Raw genomic sequence first — 16677 nt, forward strand, 5'->3', positions numbered from 1 at the left:
TGCACAGACGCAGCAGCGCAGGACGTGTGGGGGGCTGAGGGCGAAAGAGCAGAGAACGTCGTAGGCGGAGCGGAGGGCGGGGGCGCCGTAGAGGGCGGCAACGCAGCGAGCGACGTGGGCGGGGCGAGGGGCGGGAGCTGCGCGACGAACGTCGGGGGAGGAGCGAACGCCGGGAGCGCGATGAGGGAGCGTTGGGTTTTTTCGTCTCCCCAAATCGAGGGGGGGTCGGAGCCGCCGGTCGGATCCGGGCACGGGCCGCTTCCTGCAGCGAGAGGCAGCGGCGGGGGTGGGACGGAGGGCGGCAGGGAACGGTCGGAAGAAATTCTTCCTTGTTGAAATTGCTGAAGCCCTTCCGTTATCCGGCTCCAAACGGGTGACAGCTTAGCAGCCTTAGCGGCCGTTCTGTATTTAGCGAGAGAAGCCTCGTAGAGTTTTGAGCCGATTTTGTCCCAAAGTTCTCCATCGAGAGAGAACTCAGTTTTCGGGAATTCAGGGACATTTTTGCTTATCCATTTAAGAAGAGTAGCTAATGCTGAAGTAGACACAGTCTCATCCTGATACAGTAACACTGAACGCAATACTTCGAGATGTACTCGTTGCTCCCTCGTTAGTGAGCTCCCCATAGTTCCCGACTGCTCACCTTCTGTCCTGCAGAACGGGGCGGGCGCGCGCGAAACAGTCTCTCCGAAGTTCAGTCGGGCGACGCTGCCGGACCGGGCTCGCTCAGCCGCGGGTTGATTTGCTCCACGCAGGGGCGCCATTTGCAGCGTTTGAGGCACGGACTCGGATATGAACGATCCAAATCGTTTATTACAAGTTCTCACATCCCTTATATACCTTCACAAGTTTTTGTTTTCTAACTTTTCCATCCGCCCTTACAACTTTCCCAACCACCTTTACATGTCAACAAAGCATTCTACAAAACACTTTGCAACTGTCCATGCAGGCACGTATCCAATCAGAGCTGTGAGTCCCTCCTTCTTCCAGAGGTGTCCTTGGTTTTCATGCTGTTTATCTTGCTCCATAGTTGCTGCTCTGAACAGCTTTTCTTGTATTCCCACATTAAGTACAGGCAGTTGTGTGCCAACTGCTTGAAAATCATGAAGCACAGAATATCTCCTACCAAGGAAGCACAGAATAACAGGTACACCTGGTTTTCTCAGTGCTGTTCAGTGTGGCTGTTCTGTTGAGTGCAGCTTCTCAGCTATGTATAGCTCAGTCCTGAGCATGCAGTGTAATTAACTTATATCAGCCTATAATCAGAACACGTGGTAACTGGTGGAGAGCAGTGTAATTCATCTGTGACTGATGTCAATACAGAACTGCTGCTTAGCCATATGCAAGTTGACTCTGTGTGATGTTCAGTGTTTCTCTTGTAGGAAAATCAGCTCATCTCTAAGAAAAGGATCTGGGCTGCAATGCATTCTGAATTAAGCTAAGGCTAACTTTGATCTCACAGGTCTGCAGCTTGTGGACGACAGTGCAGGTCACTCCTACAAAGCAATGCGTGGGATGCACATCTGGTTCTGCGTGATAGCTCCCTCAAGGTTACTAATAATTAATTCTTAAATAGTAGGATGAAGCTGTTACAGAGAACAGAATGAGGAGGAGAAAGGAAAGAATAACGTGTCTGAAAAAAGGAGTTTTGGGTGTTAATTCCAGGAGCATCTTTTGAGAAGGCGCTTGCTCCGATTAAGTGTTAATACCACTCTTAGAGCTTCCTAGTGTGCAGATCTAGTTGGAAAATTACAAGTCCCTGTCAGTGTTACTGCCTCTGATTTTGCTCTTTTGAAGAAATATGAGCCAGGGTTGCTCTCCAATTGAGAGTGACTGAAGGGTCAAGGGAATGTTCTGCTCTTAACTTGGAATGTTACATAGAAGCTTGTCTATTCTCCACACCCAGCCCTAGTGTCCTCCCATTCATAACTGAAGCATCCTTGACTGACTAAAGGAGAAGCAACTGTAGCTGCAAATAAAGGCCTTGCCCCGGCACCGTAACTTGTAGTGGCCTTCAATCAGCTAGGCAGCAGCTGCGCCGCCAGAGGTCACAGTTGTCAAGGAGCTCTGTTAAGAATTCATTTTGCTTCCCTGTTGCAGTGTTAGCTCATCTCTGATGATAGCATTGTTGCCCTCTTGCTTCCAGTGGTGAAAATTTGTCCCTTGATCCATCTGCTTTCAGCAGTTCTAAGGAGGTTGCTGAACATCTAGAGAAAGTCCAGAGCAAGAAAATGTTAGGCTTGTTTGACAGATATAGAGATTGAGACATGTTTAAAGGCTTCCCCCTAACCCTTTGGCCACTACTAGTCAGTGCCTTCAGATACTTGAACTCACTTGATGTAAGCACTTTGTAAGTTTGAGTTCAGAACATCAGTTTTGAGGCAGCCCTCTTTACCCGGTCCTGTGGTTTTGGAGAAAGCAGAACAAGCACAACTTGTCCTGTTTACTTATAGAACACAGCAGGGAGGGTGATGTATTTCTTCCAAGGTAGAACAGGGTGGTGGATGAGTCTGGTGGCCCATTTCATGGAAATCAGTTGAGACTCCTTGCTCTGCCTTCACGTGGCCAGGCCACCTTGCCTTTTTCACAAACCTCCGAACAATAATGGAGCCACTTCCGTACTGGGACAGAATGCTGGACTTCAACTTTGTTGTGACTCATTGAGCATTTGCTCAGTTCCATTCTTCTATCTGAACTTCTTTACTTTGGGAGTTCCACTGTTAGGAACCTAAATTTTATCAAGTATCAGTTTTTCACTGGAGAAAGCAGGTGACAATTTGCTGACCTGGTTGGCATCTGTACACCTTGCAGGTCACTCATGGGTAAGGGCTGGGTAGTTTCTGCTGTGTATAATTTCTGTCCCTTCTCCCTTCTGTCCTTGTGGAAGCTCAGCTGCTGGAGAGGTTGCCTCTGCTGATTCTTCTTCCCACTCCCTTTCAGGATGGACTTATTCCTACCTTAATTTATCAAATATTCATTCAGTGGTAGCGAAGTTACTCTCACAAACCCAGAGCTGCATACCTATGTATATTAATAACTAGAAGATGAGGCCATGATCTTAATCTGCTTTCAAAGAGGCAGCAGACTTGTAATGTTACACCATCCATTCATGGGCTCTTGGAAGCTACAAAGGTAATAGAAAAACTCTCCTGGTTTGCACTGTGTCTACCCAAAGGAACAAGTGCAAGTCTGCCTGGTGCTTGCTTGGGCAGCACATATACTAAAATAGGAACGATACAGAGAAGATTAGCATGGCCCCTGCGCTGTTAAGTGTGCCCTTGTGGCGCAGTGGTAGGAATGCTGCTTTGCAACACTGGGGCCCTGAGTTCGAATCCCCCCTGTGGCGCAAGTGGTAGAAGTGCCGCTCTGCTACACAGAGGCTCGAATCCCGTGGGCTGGACTCGATGATCTCTAAGGTCCCTTCCAACCCGCACGAGACTATGATACTATGATATGCCTATGTATTTATATGAAGCATTATTATATGAAACCAACTGTGGTTGGAGGAGATAGATCTAGTATCTAGGAAGCCTGAGCATGCTCTGGAGGGCTGCAACACTATTGCATGATGTCTTGCTGGACCAGTACTATGCTGATACCAATCTGTTTACTTCCCATGCAACAATCAGGGGTATAGGGGGATAATGACACCTCACAGGTGTCTTGGAAATTTTTTATGAGTGTCCCTTAGATTGTGAGGAAAGGAAATTGTCCTTTTTGTGGTGCAGAGGAAACTGGGTGATGCATTTCAGGCTAGAAAATCTCTTCCTTCCCAGTGTGTGGTAAGATATCATACAACCACTGCTTTGATGGCAGCTTAATCTGCTGGTGAGCAAGAAGAGGCATGTATGCATGTTTGCTGGTGGAAATTTGACTTTTACCAAATTTTAATGAAACAGAATTACAGATTCATTTATGCTGTGCCTGTTGTTCCCGTAGTGTGCTGACTTCCAAAGCAACGTTTTGAAGGGCTTTTTTCTTTAAGTGGGGATTTCTCTTTTAATCTCCTCTCTTTTTATTTTCCTGTGGAACGGGTAGTTATTTGAACACAAAAAAACCAACACCAGGCTTTTTTCCTCCCTGTTACAAAGATATTAGCACAGGATATCTGAACCCAGTATAGGACTATGATTCCATCCCACCTTAGCATGGTTGTTTCTGTTTTCACAAGGAAACCACTGCATGCCTCCCTGCAGGATTGGATGTGATGATCTTAGATGTGGCTTCCCCCTCTGTACTCTCCTCTCTCCCATCTGGTGACATTGACCTGCCTCTTTCTGTGCTCTGAGTTCCTGGCAAGGAGAGAGGTCAGTGCCAGGCAAACTCATGAATGTCCTTGCTGTGAAAACTGCTGCACATACATCTAGTTTATCTCTCATTTCAGTGTTTGCTGGAGAGATAAGACACTCTGTGATTTGTTTGTTTGGATCACTGGGTTGCCTGCTGCATTTCTTGATGGTGCCTAAGAAGTGAAAGCAGGATTTGGTACAGGGCGTGCGTGCATGCAGAGGAACATTTTCCAGCCAATTCTCATTCTTATGCCTTAACTTTTTTCTCCTGTACAGAGTGATTAAAGAGTCAAATTTCAAAAGTTGTTGCTTAATGCTGGCTAATGTTATATCACTTCATTAAAACTCTTGATTAAGACAAGAATCCTAACAAATGGTGAACTGTTAATTGGGTGTTAGGGCCAATTCAGGATCCTGAGATGAGAGCTGTTCTAATAAAATATAAATAGATGTTAAAAAGTCAAAAACTGAAACTGTCTCCTCTACAGCATTTTATTTGTCAGGAAAGGTGGTTTACCCTGAAGTGATGTCAGTGATTCAGGAAACAAACTGGAGGTTTCTTCTCTGGAAGAAATATCCATTAATGTGATATGTATCTGTGCTCCTGTGATGCTTTCCAGCAGAGAATTCAAAAACTGAAAGAACTATGCCTGCTATTTATGCCTGTCCTGGGAAGTGTGTGAGTGAATATTCACATTCTAAAGCCGAGAACCTGCAGTTTTGGGGAAGGCAGTGGCGTAGCCAAGTGGTATCCATGTCAGGAGGATGTCTGAGTAAGTCTACCTCTCACCTTATTTGTGTAAGAACTGATTGCCCCCCACCTTTCTTCACAAGTTACCATCATTCAGGCCTTCAGTGTTCCCATCACTCTGCTCTCCCAATACTCCCTGTCCCCTTATGTGGTTAGGCTCTGCACTGAGTGCTGCTCCTAAAATCTGGATTTAGGGCTAGTTCCTATGAGGGAAGTCTGGAAGGCAAAACAAAAGATGAATCTTCCTTGGGAGGAAATGATTCTTGTTACGATACTTGCCTCAGTACCCACGAGTGCCCTGATGCAAACACAAGTGGGCTGGAGAACAGCAAGATTCATGCACAATCCCTCCCTCCCCAGGGAGGCTGTCCTAACTTTTCTCTCTCTCTTTTTTTTCTTTTTCTTTTTCCCCTCTTGACCATATTTCAGCTCTTACTTCAGCTTGCCTTGCAACAAAAGACGTTCCAGGAGACACAAAGGGAGACCTCAGTAGCATGATAGCTCAAGGCATCTCGGGGCTCATGCGGCCCTTTTTAAGTGGACTGAAAGTGAGTAAAACTCACTTTGTTTATTTCTGTGAGGTGACAGAGCAGAATTGCATACGATCAAAGCAGGCGTCAAGAAGAGGCTTCAGCTCTACATGCAAGCTCCAGAGTGCTCCTGGAGAATCAAGGTGAGTAAAATCCTGAACTGTTCATCACTGCATTAGGAAGTACCTTTTCAGAAGGAAAAAATGCACTGATGTCTACCTTGCTCCCCTCAGAAGGGAGCTGGTGCAAAGCATAAACTGTAAGGGAGTGGTAGATGTGGCTAAATAGATGCTGATATGGGATGAAGGTGGTTCAGGGAGCTGATATGTGAGGGGTACTGCTCTCCTGTTTCTGGAATCTTCTGGAGCCATCGAGGCCACAGCTAGTGACCTGGATTCTAAGCATGAATCATGTGGCAACATGACACATGAGGTCATGTACTATTTAGGTCCCGTTAGGGACCATGAAGCCTTTGAGGAATGGGGATGGTAGGCAGGTCAGGTAGCTGGGCATTCCTGCTGTGCAGATGGTGAGATGATCGCTGGGGTGCTCTGTGGATTGCAGATTCTCTCACATCTCTTGTCTCTGCTGCTGTAAATGCAGAGTGGGGAACTGATATTGTCTTGCCACTCTAGGAGGTAAAATACCCTCTCTAGGCATTTGGAAGCCTCACTGCAAGCTGCCGTGCCTTCCTGGAATGTTTGTCCTGACAAAGATATGGGGAATGTAGATCAAATGCTCATCTGCTGAGATGGTGGTTGTAGGTGGCAAGACCACATAATCTATGCCCTGCTAGGCTTCTGAGTGTTGTGTCACATGCTGGGTTTTGCTGAGACTGCTTACTTAGGTTGAGACATGTTTGTCATGGCGGTTGAGTTTGTGAATTGAACTGTGCTGTGAATGTTGATCAGAAGTTGCCCTGATCTGGAGGAGGAGAAGTGAATGTTGTTTCTCCCTTGTTTGTAGATGCAGTTTCCACAAGTCAGCACTAAGTGATGCTGATGACCTTGTCCTTAACACTACTAGATTAAATCCTATAGGCTGTCAACACAATCAGCTATTTCTCCTAAATAAAGATTGCATCAGCACAGAGGAGGTTACTCAGCATGGTTGCTGAGCATGTCTTATCACATGAGAGCCCACTGTGATTGAGCTTACACAAGAAGTGAGCACTTTGTGAAGGTATACAGAGCAGAAAAGGAGTGGTCAACAACTAATTTCCTTGGGAAGGGAGTGGGAAACAATGTGTGAAATACAACATCCTTTATTGCTTATTACTACTGGATCTCATGGACTTGTCTTGTTATTACTTCATTTGGATTAATATCCCAGGCTCCACAACGTACTAAAGATTTCCTTGCCTACAAACACATCAGCACAAGCAGAGGCTGTGCAGAGCCTCTGCATTTATTTACTCACAGCTGAATGCCTATTTTGAGAGAAGTCTGGTAAAATGGGAACTACTTTGGGTCAGCTCAGATTTGATCTGCTCTAATTTGTGCGTTCCCACTGAGAGCTGACAACCTGAATGTCTTCTAGTATGGGTAGTGCAGTCTTTCAAGAAACAGTGCTTGTATGCACATCTTCTTGTCTAGTGTGATGGCTCTGGTATTCAGCCAAAAGGCTTTGGCAGTGGATGTGTAGGAGAATGTGGGATCCTCTGATTTTTGCAAACTTTTCCTAAAGCTCTGCAGATCCAGTGATGGTGCATTTCATAAATCGAGATGGAGAGAGACTCACAACCACAGCCAAAAAAGGGGAGAGTCTGCTGGAAGTGGTAGTCAACCAGAACTTGGCCATTGATGGATTTGGTAGGTGATTGCAGATGGGTATGTACACTGAGGAGTTCTGTGTCTGTGCTGTGACCAGTGGGTACTTGGTAAAAGTTCAACTGCATACACAGTACTGAGTTCTGATGAGACCATGGAGCATAGGGAGGATGCGTACATCTCTTTTGCTAATTTGATCATCAGCTCTTAGCTATGCAGTCAGCTTTCCTTTAACTGCTTAAACATGGGTTTCCAATTTGCATCTATTGCTGACAAGGTTCTCTTTCCCAGCAACTGCTTGCTGGGCTGGCTTACCACACTGACCCACCCTGCTGCCACTGAAACTCCAGTGGCACGTTAAGTTGTTTGGAGTTAAAGTATGAATTTGAGAACTGTGATCCTCCCAGAGTAGAGACAGGCTGAAGTTTATCTTCACCTGTTGTGTCTTCTGGTGTCTCTTTTGATACGCCCTAGAGAAAAGGACCTTTTCTCCCACTATTTCCAAAGATCATCTCCCTTTACCCTCATGTTTTTTCTGATTTGCCACCACTCCCTCACTTCTCCATCAGGTGCATGTGAAGGGACATTGGCCTGCTCCACCTGTCACCTCATCTTTGAGAAAGATGTCTTTCAAAAGCTGGATGCCATCTCAGATGAAGAGATGGACATGCTGGACTTGGCATATGGGCTCACTGAGACGTAAGTATACCTGCTGGCAGCAATAGATGCTCAAAACCCTGAGATAGATTCTCAGCACCTGTTTGGCACCCATTTCCAAAGGGACAGGTTTATTCTCTATTGCAATTGTGCCTCTAGAAACATTTTCTGTTGGGTCTTTTACTTCTATGAAAAGCCAGCCTGGACCAAACATTCCAATGTGAGTTGGGAGTTTCTTTCTTTACTATGGAAATAAATGAACCTCACTGAATATTTTCTTCTCAGATCTCGCCTTGGATGCCAGGTGCGCATTAAGAAGTTTATGGATGGTATGACAGTGCAGGTCCCTGTGGAAGTATCAGACATTAGGAGTCAGCTGGAGGTTGGAAAGCAAAGCAAACAGTAACTGGAAAAAGCTCCTGCCAAGCCTGTTTCCTTCAGGTGTGGTGGGACATTTTGCTTTATGTTAATGGCAGTACTCTGCAGCTGATTTACAGTAGACAAGAGAAGTCTGATAGTAGTATATATGACTGTTCAGTAATCTCTTATTTAAACAGAGCTAATGCTAGGATTTTCAACACAAGTTTTAAATAAGTGCTTCAGTGTTCTCATGAGCTCAACTAGATGAATTCCCCAGGTGGGTGGCAGCAAACATCTGGCTGTGTGTAACTCACCATCTCCTTTTAAATGTAAGGATTCCACTATTCTATGTAGCTACTGGGAATTTTGTGATGTTCTGTTACTGAACTGCAGAGCAGATTTTTCCCAGTTTGGGAAGCTTGAGAAGAGATAGCTGTTCCAAATGCAAGACCGTACTACTTGGCTTGATAACACCAACAAGTTTGGTCTGCTTAGCAGGAACATTTGAACGCATGTCACTGAATTGTTGTGTTATGCTAATTTCTCCAAATATCACATTTTCCCATTAATGTCCTACAGTGTACATAAAATAAACTACTAATAATCAGGCTTTTAGATCTGTGTATGTGCTTTCTTTGTAACATCAGACTGGTTGCAGTATCATACTATCATCATAGTATCATAGTCTCATGCGGGTTGGAAGGGACCTTAGAGATCATCGAGTCCAACCCCCTGGGATTCGAGCCTCCTGTGTAGCAGAGCGGCACTTCTACCACTTGCGCCACAGGGGGATTCGAACCCAGGGTCTCCAGTGTTGCAACGTGGCATTCCTATCACTGCGCCACCGGGGCACACGAACTATTAGAACTAGTTTAAAGGGAATTTAGATGTAGTAACCTACTACTGTCCCAGATTATGTGACTGCTGTTTTTTTTTCTTCCCTTGTGTTTGAGGAAATATGCCAACCTTGCCATCTGAATGTTGTGGAGAATCCATGACGTCTAACCAAATGTAGCAGAAATGCTGAGTCAAGGCCTGAAGCAGTGATGGAAGCACCTGGTGGGAAGGCAGGGCCAGCCCAGGGGAGCTCAGGTGCATGCAGTATATCTGAGTAATAGAAGGGATGGAGTCAGGATCCACCCCTTCCCAGTCCTGATTTAAGGGTTGGCAGTGGAGATGAGGGTATCTTGCTGGAGATCCCTGCCTACCTGAGGCCTTCCAAATGTAAACAATTTTTCTTCCTTTGTTTCAGCATCCACAGCTGCTGCTTTTGTCCTCATTTACTACAGCCAAAAATACGTTGCCACTCTGCTATTATTTCTGTGCTTTCCATCACATTATAGTGTTATAATTAGATAGGTGAAAATGGATTTTGTAAAGAGGAGTAATATCTCTCATTCGACAGAACCGAGAGGACAGGTGCATTTGGCTATACAAATCCTCCTTTAGATTTTAAAGAACTACAAAATCCAAGCTTAAGCATCCTGCTGCAGTGTGGAAAACATCCTTTAAAAGTGTTTATTAAATAATTCTGTCTGGGTCAGTTTCCTGAACCTGCCTCCTTCTGGAGATTTCCTGCATTATCCTCCAGCCTTGTGCTGGGTTTGTGCTGGATTCGCAAGCCGGGATCCACCTGAAACAGTTCAGAGAAAGGAGAACATGGTCTTTGCCCATCCCGCAGCTTTTTAGTCTCTATTGTTAAATACCAACGCTGTGCGATGTGTCTGACCATCAGAACGCATCAGAACGCCAGGGTCCAAGGGATGGTAACGGCCGAGACATCGCTCAGACACCAGGTGGAGCTCGTTGTACACCGGCGATTCACGAAACCCAGGGCAGGTGGGAAGGAAGAGGTTGAGGCTTGAACCCGAATTTTACAGACTGCATCATATTTCTGTTCTTCCTTACTCGATCTCTTAGAAGCCAGTCAGAGTGTATCTGAGACACCTCAGAGCTGCTATCAATGGCTGCTAATTCCAGTGCTACCTCCATGCTTCTTCAGGTAGGAGAAATTCTGCCATGGGCTCTGTGGTTGAGGGTCAGTGTGTTACTCAGTGATGCACTGTAACTTTTCCACCTCAGACTTCAATTTCTGCTCTGACCCATCATGCAAAAATCAATACAAAATTGAATGCCAGAAAACTAGGAGAAGGATGTGCAGTAGGAAAAATGCCAGGTGCTGCAAGCTTGTCTGTGATTTACTGTAGGCTGCAAAAGAGATTTAATGAAAGCAGTGAAGCCGGCAGGTGTGGTCTTCTTGCTCCTGATGCTGCCACTGCCCCTTTGAAATCAGAGCATCTGGGGCTTTGCAGTTGTACTCATTGGCTGATTCCAGTTTGTGAGCCTGCAACTGGACCACAGCTTGTTGCTGAAAGATGACATTTCTTTATAGCCATCATGAAGCCATGCACTGTTAGGATGATGACTGAGGTTATAGCTGTTTGACAGCCACCACTCAGCCCTTTCAGACACACTCCTCTCCAGTGCAGTCGCTGTTTGCTTTGAAATTTAGGTATCAAAATCTTTGGCAACTCTGACCCTTAAAGGTGCCACAGAGTATCAGATGGAGACCTGACTTTCCTGACTGCAGATACATCAGAAATGAAATCAAGATGGTTGAAATAAACAACTGTAGCTGCCCCTGGACACTTCCACCACAGTTTCTGTCAGCCTACAGGATAAGAGAACAAAATTATACGTGCCAAGCAGAAATGAGAAGAGGCTAAAGCGTGTGAGTCACAAGGCAAATGAGCTGCTCTTTCTTGGCCTTGATCTATAAGTGGAAACAGGAACAAGAACGCTCCTTGCTTCCCAGATGGCAACAGTAGTACATGGCTGACTGAGTGCCAGTTTCCAGAAGGGCCCAGAGCTGTCAAGATGATTTGCACTAAATCTCTTTGTTTTTTAATCTGAAAGTGTGCAGAAAGGGAAGGGAAAACCTATTTGTATCTATGCCCGAGAGTTGCGCATTAAAGGAAAACATCACTTTTCTGGGTCAAATCAATGTGTATTTGGTATCATTTGTTCTGAGCAAACAGGGTCCTGTGAAATTTTTCTCAGGGGCTTTCTTGATCTTCTGTCCCTAGGAATTCTATGACTAATTGGGTAAGTGTGTTTTGTTGACCTGGAAGTAAGGGGAAAGCTTCTGCTAACTTAGCAGGTGTAGGATTAGTTGCAAAAATGAGGGGAGCATCTTCATATTCTCAAAGCTGAAGTGCCATTTTGCGTGAGTGCCTGGGCTCCTGTAAATGAGTGCTCCAGCTTTCACAGCACATGTAATGTCAGCTACTGCATGTGATCTCAATAAACAGTAAAAAAAAGTTTAAAATATTGGATATGAAAACAGTGATGGCTGCCGAAAGGTGATGTTGAAATTAATTGTACTTACCACACAGGTAACTATTTCCCCTGTATGTAACTGAAGCTCATTGAGAAGGCTAAAAAACAGTGTGATGAACCATAGGAACAGGAGCTTGGGCAAAAAACTTTCTTGCTGCCAAAGTAGCTGTTTTATTTAACGTGCAGCTTTCCTAAACCTAGAATGCATACTTCCTTGGGTACTGTGTGTTCATCAACAGACTGTGCTACTGCAGTGCTGCCTCTGCAGGGCAGCCATGTGCTCCCACAGGGATCAGGGCTTGTTTTTCTGTTTTTTTGTTTGTTTGTTTGACAAATTTTGTCCAATTTAGTTTATTAATAATTTCCCTTTGTTTAAAAAAAAAAAAAAATCTAATAATAACTAAGCACTGGGTTAGAGGATTTGTCCACAGCAGTGTGCCCATATTAGGCAGCCTCAGATGAGAGGAGGAAAATTTGTTTTGCCCCTCCCTTTGTTTCTATAAACAAATCTCTTTTTAACTTGCTCATAATTCTTTTAGGTGACGCAAGTTGAGAGCTCTTTCTTGGCATTTGGGCCAGGTCCTCCTTGTCTGAACCAAAACCAGCCTGGCCACTGACCCAGTCTACAATCTGTCACCCTGCTTGGAACACAGATTAATCTCCCTTCCAAGTCCAGATAACTCCCTCATAATATTTAGTGCTGTTTCACCTTCCTGAAAAGACATAAACCAGAGTGATGATTGAGCCTACTCATAAGTACCCGAAAAGCCTGTGCAGATTCAGTTTACCTGTCATACACAGACCTGGACAGCAGCAACAGAAGCTTCCAAATCTCCAGGTAGGGGGCAGCAGCTGGGATAGTTTTGCACTTCGTTAAAGCAGCAGTAATGTTATCTTCTGCCTTCTGTTTAGTGCTGTTTGGCTGTCTGGGTCCGGTTCCCTGAGGGAGAATCTTAAATAATGATGGCTACAGAGAAATAGAGATGGCAGAGGGTTCTCTGTTAGCACAGGCCACCCTTGCAGGTCTTGAGGGGGAAGCATATGCCTCATGGCATGCTTTGGTCTTTTGCAAGCATGACTATGTAAGTACAGAAAGGATGGTAAAGTAGGAGCAAGGGGAATGAAAGGCAACCACTACATTGCAAACAAACTTGTGCCTCTTTTATTCAAATAGTTACAACCATAGTTCTGGGGAAAATGGAAAAAAAACAACAAAAAACAAAACAAAAAAAACCCCACCAAAACCTAAACAATACTGTGCATCCTTAGTGCCTGTGTGAGGAAAATGATAGCAGGTGGTTTGCATTACAACTATATACACCGTTCATCATACAAGGCCCACCAAAGTGAGACAGGACAGAGAATGCACCTGAGAGCTGAACACTTTGCACATGACGAAACATTTTCTGTACACCTTGTGGAATCTGGGCTTCCCTCCATCCCCATGGGAATCACAGAGTATAAATTCAGATTTCAGATCTGGGACCAGATCCCAGGCACAGATAGTGACCTGCAGAATTCTCACTTGGTCATTTACAGATATGGCTTTCACTCTGTACACGGGCTAAATAACAATGGGTGTCAAGCAACCCTCAAGGATGGTGATGGCATACACTCAGCAACTTTCAAAGGGGTACTTCAGAAAGTCTACCACTTGATCACTAAGATTCATGAGTTTCTTCTGTCTTTTACCCATTCACTGTTAGCTGATGAGATGGGCTATCTCCCTGGGTGAATGACGTATCCTGAGTCTTTCAATCTTTGAGAATTTTCCCATCATTTTCTTAACTCCTATCTAACTACTGTGGTGCTCTCTGCTTATTTTAGAGCTGGGCTGGAAGCACCACAGTCCTCTAAGTCACACTATGGCAAAAATTATTCTAAGCATTGTCCTGAGTGGCATCACGACAATGATGTAAAATCCTAATGGCTGCATGTTGTTAGTGCCATACAAGCAGCCATCTGCTATATGCTTGCCTGTCATTTCTCCATACTTAACTCTGCTAGACCACACTGGGCAGAGTATTTTGATGAGTGGGAATGCATTTCTCTGACACAGCTTTAGCAGCACTGTTAAAACCTGAACAATCTCAGCTTATTAAACTGTCTGACAGCTTCCTGGCCCAATGGGACTTTTGCTGCATCACCCACTTCACAGCTTTCCTGACTACTTCCACAACACCATGACTTCATGCTAAAACCAACTGCTGCCTGGGCCCCTTTCAGCATAACTAGGAATTTGATTACAATCCCCATCCAACACTGCTTCTGGAAAGGGTGTTCTGAACTGTCACACTCAGTTACAGAAAAGATGTCACTTCTTACTAGGACTGAAAGGCCCAGCTGTTCCCAGAGGATGCCACAGAAGTGAAACATTCATAGTTCTGCTGAAGCAAGAAGTAATGAACACAGAGTTCTACCCCCCTGGGGGAACAAAAGGAAGATAAGCAAAGAGAAGTAGTGATTTCTGGGGTGGATGTGAATAATCTCCTTTTAGATGAATGGTGGTGATGAACTGGGAAGAGTGGAGAATTTCACGCAAGCTTAAAATTCAACTAATTCTGCTGGAGCATTTGCTGCCCCAGTTCTCCAGTCATCTGTACATGCTAGTGACTGAATAAAATAGAGTTTTTCCTTTTCTGCTTCAAAAAGAAATGAAGTCAGACTCTGCCAAGGTCAGCAAATTCAGGGACAGTCTGATGGCATTCAGATCCCTCAACACAACACCTCGTTGGTGAAGTATCTCAAGTAGAAAAAGAATGTAACAAAAAGAACAACACTCACAACCCAACCAGAATGAACTGCAAACCCCAACATTACATACACATTAGTGCCACTTCACACTTACTGCTCAAGACAGCCCACTACACACCTTGATCAGAATATTTTCTGCTGCACACACACACACACAAATTCAGTTCTTCCACAGCCATCTCCCTAGACAAATGTCTCTTCTGCAAAAGCCATTGCATCATGTTTTTCAGCCATTTCTGCCAGTGGCTGGCTCCTGAGCCACTCCGTCCTGCTCCGAAGAAGTTCATTCTCCACTGCTTCTGCTTCAGCCAAGGGGTAGGTCTTGGTTTCATCATGTTTGAAATATTCCCTGATGGTGCTTCGAATGGAAGCAGGGAGGATGATACGGATGGTGTGGCCGAATGTGTTGAAAACCTTGCTCTGGACTGGCACCTGTGTCACCTCCACTGGCTTGCTCTCCAGCTCCTTAGGAATGGAGGCACTTGGGAGGCTCTCTTTGTGCCCTGCTTGTGAGAACAGGATTGTTGGCTCATAGTGGATCTGCCTGGAGGCAGACTGCAGAACAAGGGGGGTACTCTGCCCATAAAACACTGTCTGGGGAATATGGACTCTCACAGTCTGCAAGCCCTTAGATTCACTTTGCTCTTTGTGGCTACTGGGTGAGTCATTGCTGCTGGCGTTTGCCAAGGGCCACTCCTCTTCCACTGGTGATCCCCAAGAATATTCTTTATTTGGGGACATGTAAAAAGTTATCTTGGTGCGCTTCAGGCTTTCCTGGCTTGGAGAGCAGGCATCAACACTTCTGATTTCAATGTGCTTCACGACCTTCTCCCTGTGTTGCTGCTGGTTGATCTGCAGGAATTTCTTGCTGGCTGGGCCATCAGGTGAAGGCTCAGGATTTTGTTCTAGATCGCTGGGGCAATCCAGGCTTTGGAGCTTCAGATCAGGCACTCCCTCAATTCCCAGCTGTCTCTCCTCTTTCTCCCAGTCAGTGTTGGTTAGTGGGCTTCCTGCTGCAGCTCTGCTGACAGAAGGAAAACTTTTCCTCTCCCCAGAACAATGTCTGCTCTCTACCGCCTTGGGTTTATAGTCATGGAAACTGTCTAGGTCACATGGCTGTAAAGGCACAGGAGAGGTGAAGGACCTGTGCCACTCTTTTGGGGACTTCTTGGCAATTTTGGGAGACACAGCATGAAGCCTTGCAGATGTGCCAAATATAAATGACAGGGAGGACACATCTGTGGAACTGACAGCTGATGACTCCGAGCAGTATGAGAAAGCACTGTCTAGGGAGCTAAGCGAGGATGCAGATGGGGATGTAGCGGTGGAGGACAGGCTAGAGAAGCTGGACCTGTTGGACAGGCTGGATTTCTGAAAGCTGAGCTTCTTCACCCTAGATCTGGCCTGAGGTGGCTGCCACAAATTCTGCCTGACTTTATTAGCCCCAGTGCTAAGGCCTTCATCAATCAATTTCTGGCTCTCTACTTGCAGTTGCTTGAGCCTGTGGATGTAGTCTGTGTGACTGTGCATAATGGTGGCATCACAGCTAGACTGGCGAGCCACTGGCTCATGGCTCTGAGCAGGAAGCTGGGAGCTAAGGCAGACACTGGGCTCTGATGAGCACCGGTCCCTGGCTGGGCTGAGTGAACGAATTGAGCCAGTGGAGCTGAAGGAACCCTCCTCTTCTAGGAGGTCATAGCTGTCTGCACTGGAATTCTTCTGGGTTTTGCTTTGGTAGCAGGCTGTGATCTCACTGAACAAGTCCCAGTCTTCTTGCTCCTCATCAAGTAACAAGCCGCTGGGTGATTCAAAAATATCATCTGTTTTAGGCATCAGAGAATGCTTTGGTCTTTCCAGGTCATAAGCAGAGAATTCCAGCTCATCAGAGGAGTCACCATTCTGAGCCATGCCTAGAGCAGAGAACACTAATTAATTAACTGTCTATATCTCCTAACTCCATACAGTGCTTTACAGCCAAGGTATAAGAAACATTACCAACTCATAGTACAGTTAACAGAAAAGTCAATCTGTTCCCCTTCAACCATTTTGTTTAGCCCTACATAATTAATCTGGAAGAAAACATTGTTGGGACACACCATCGCTAAGGCTACAATAAATTCTCGTGATAGTACTTGAGTCTGAAATGTCTGGAATAGATTGAACATCAGCCACAGAAAAAGTCCCATGTTCAGGGACACATTTAGGTTGTGAGAATTCAGCCCTCTGCTTTC

General features: G+C 45.3%; 2 protein-coding genes and 1 pseudogene across 8 annotated transcripts in view; 2 read left to right on the forward strand and 1 right to left on the reverse strand.

Moving 5' to 3' along the window:
• The first annotated feature begins 3193 nt into the window (after positions 1-3193).
• Positions 3194-3261, forward strand: LOC116653446 (U6 spliceosomal RNA; annotated as a pseudogene).
• Positions 3262-5466: 2205 nt separating this feature from the next.
• Positions 5467-8968, forward strand: LOC107312650 (adrenodoxin-like). Its single transcript, XM_015860274.2, has 4 exons — positions 5467-5710; positions 7254-7378; positions 7906-8035; positions 8279-8968. Exons 1-4 carry the CDS (start codon positions 5532-5534, stop codon positions 8397-8399), a joined length of 555 nt encoding a protein of 184 aa, XP_015715760.2. The 5' UTR covers positions 5467-5531; the 3' UTR covers positions 8400-8968.
• Positions 8969-12831: 3863 nt separating this feature from the next.
• Positions 12832-16677, reverse strand: part of LOC107312593 (rho GTPase-activating protein 20-like) — a 32897-nt gene continuing 29051 nt past the window's right edge. For all 7 annotated transcript variants that reach the window (XM_085544388.1, XM_015860162.3, XM_015860164.3 and 4 more), the window contains one exon: positions 12832-16356. In XM_085544388.1, coding sequence (XP_085400514.1) covers positions 14630-16356 — 1727 coding nt within the window. In that variant the 3' untranslated portion in view covers positions 12832-14629. The remainder of the gene's footprint in view (positions 16357-16677) is intronic.

This window comes from Coturnix japonica, chromosome 4 (assembly GCF_054131305.1).
Source record: "Coturnix japonica strain WE chromosome 4, WE-NBRP24, whole genome shotgun sequence".
In the NCBI taxonomy this organism is placed as follows: Eukaryota; Metazoa; Chordata; class Aves; order Galliformes; family Phasianidae; genus Coturnix; species Coturnix japonica.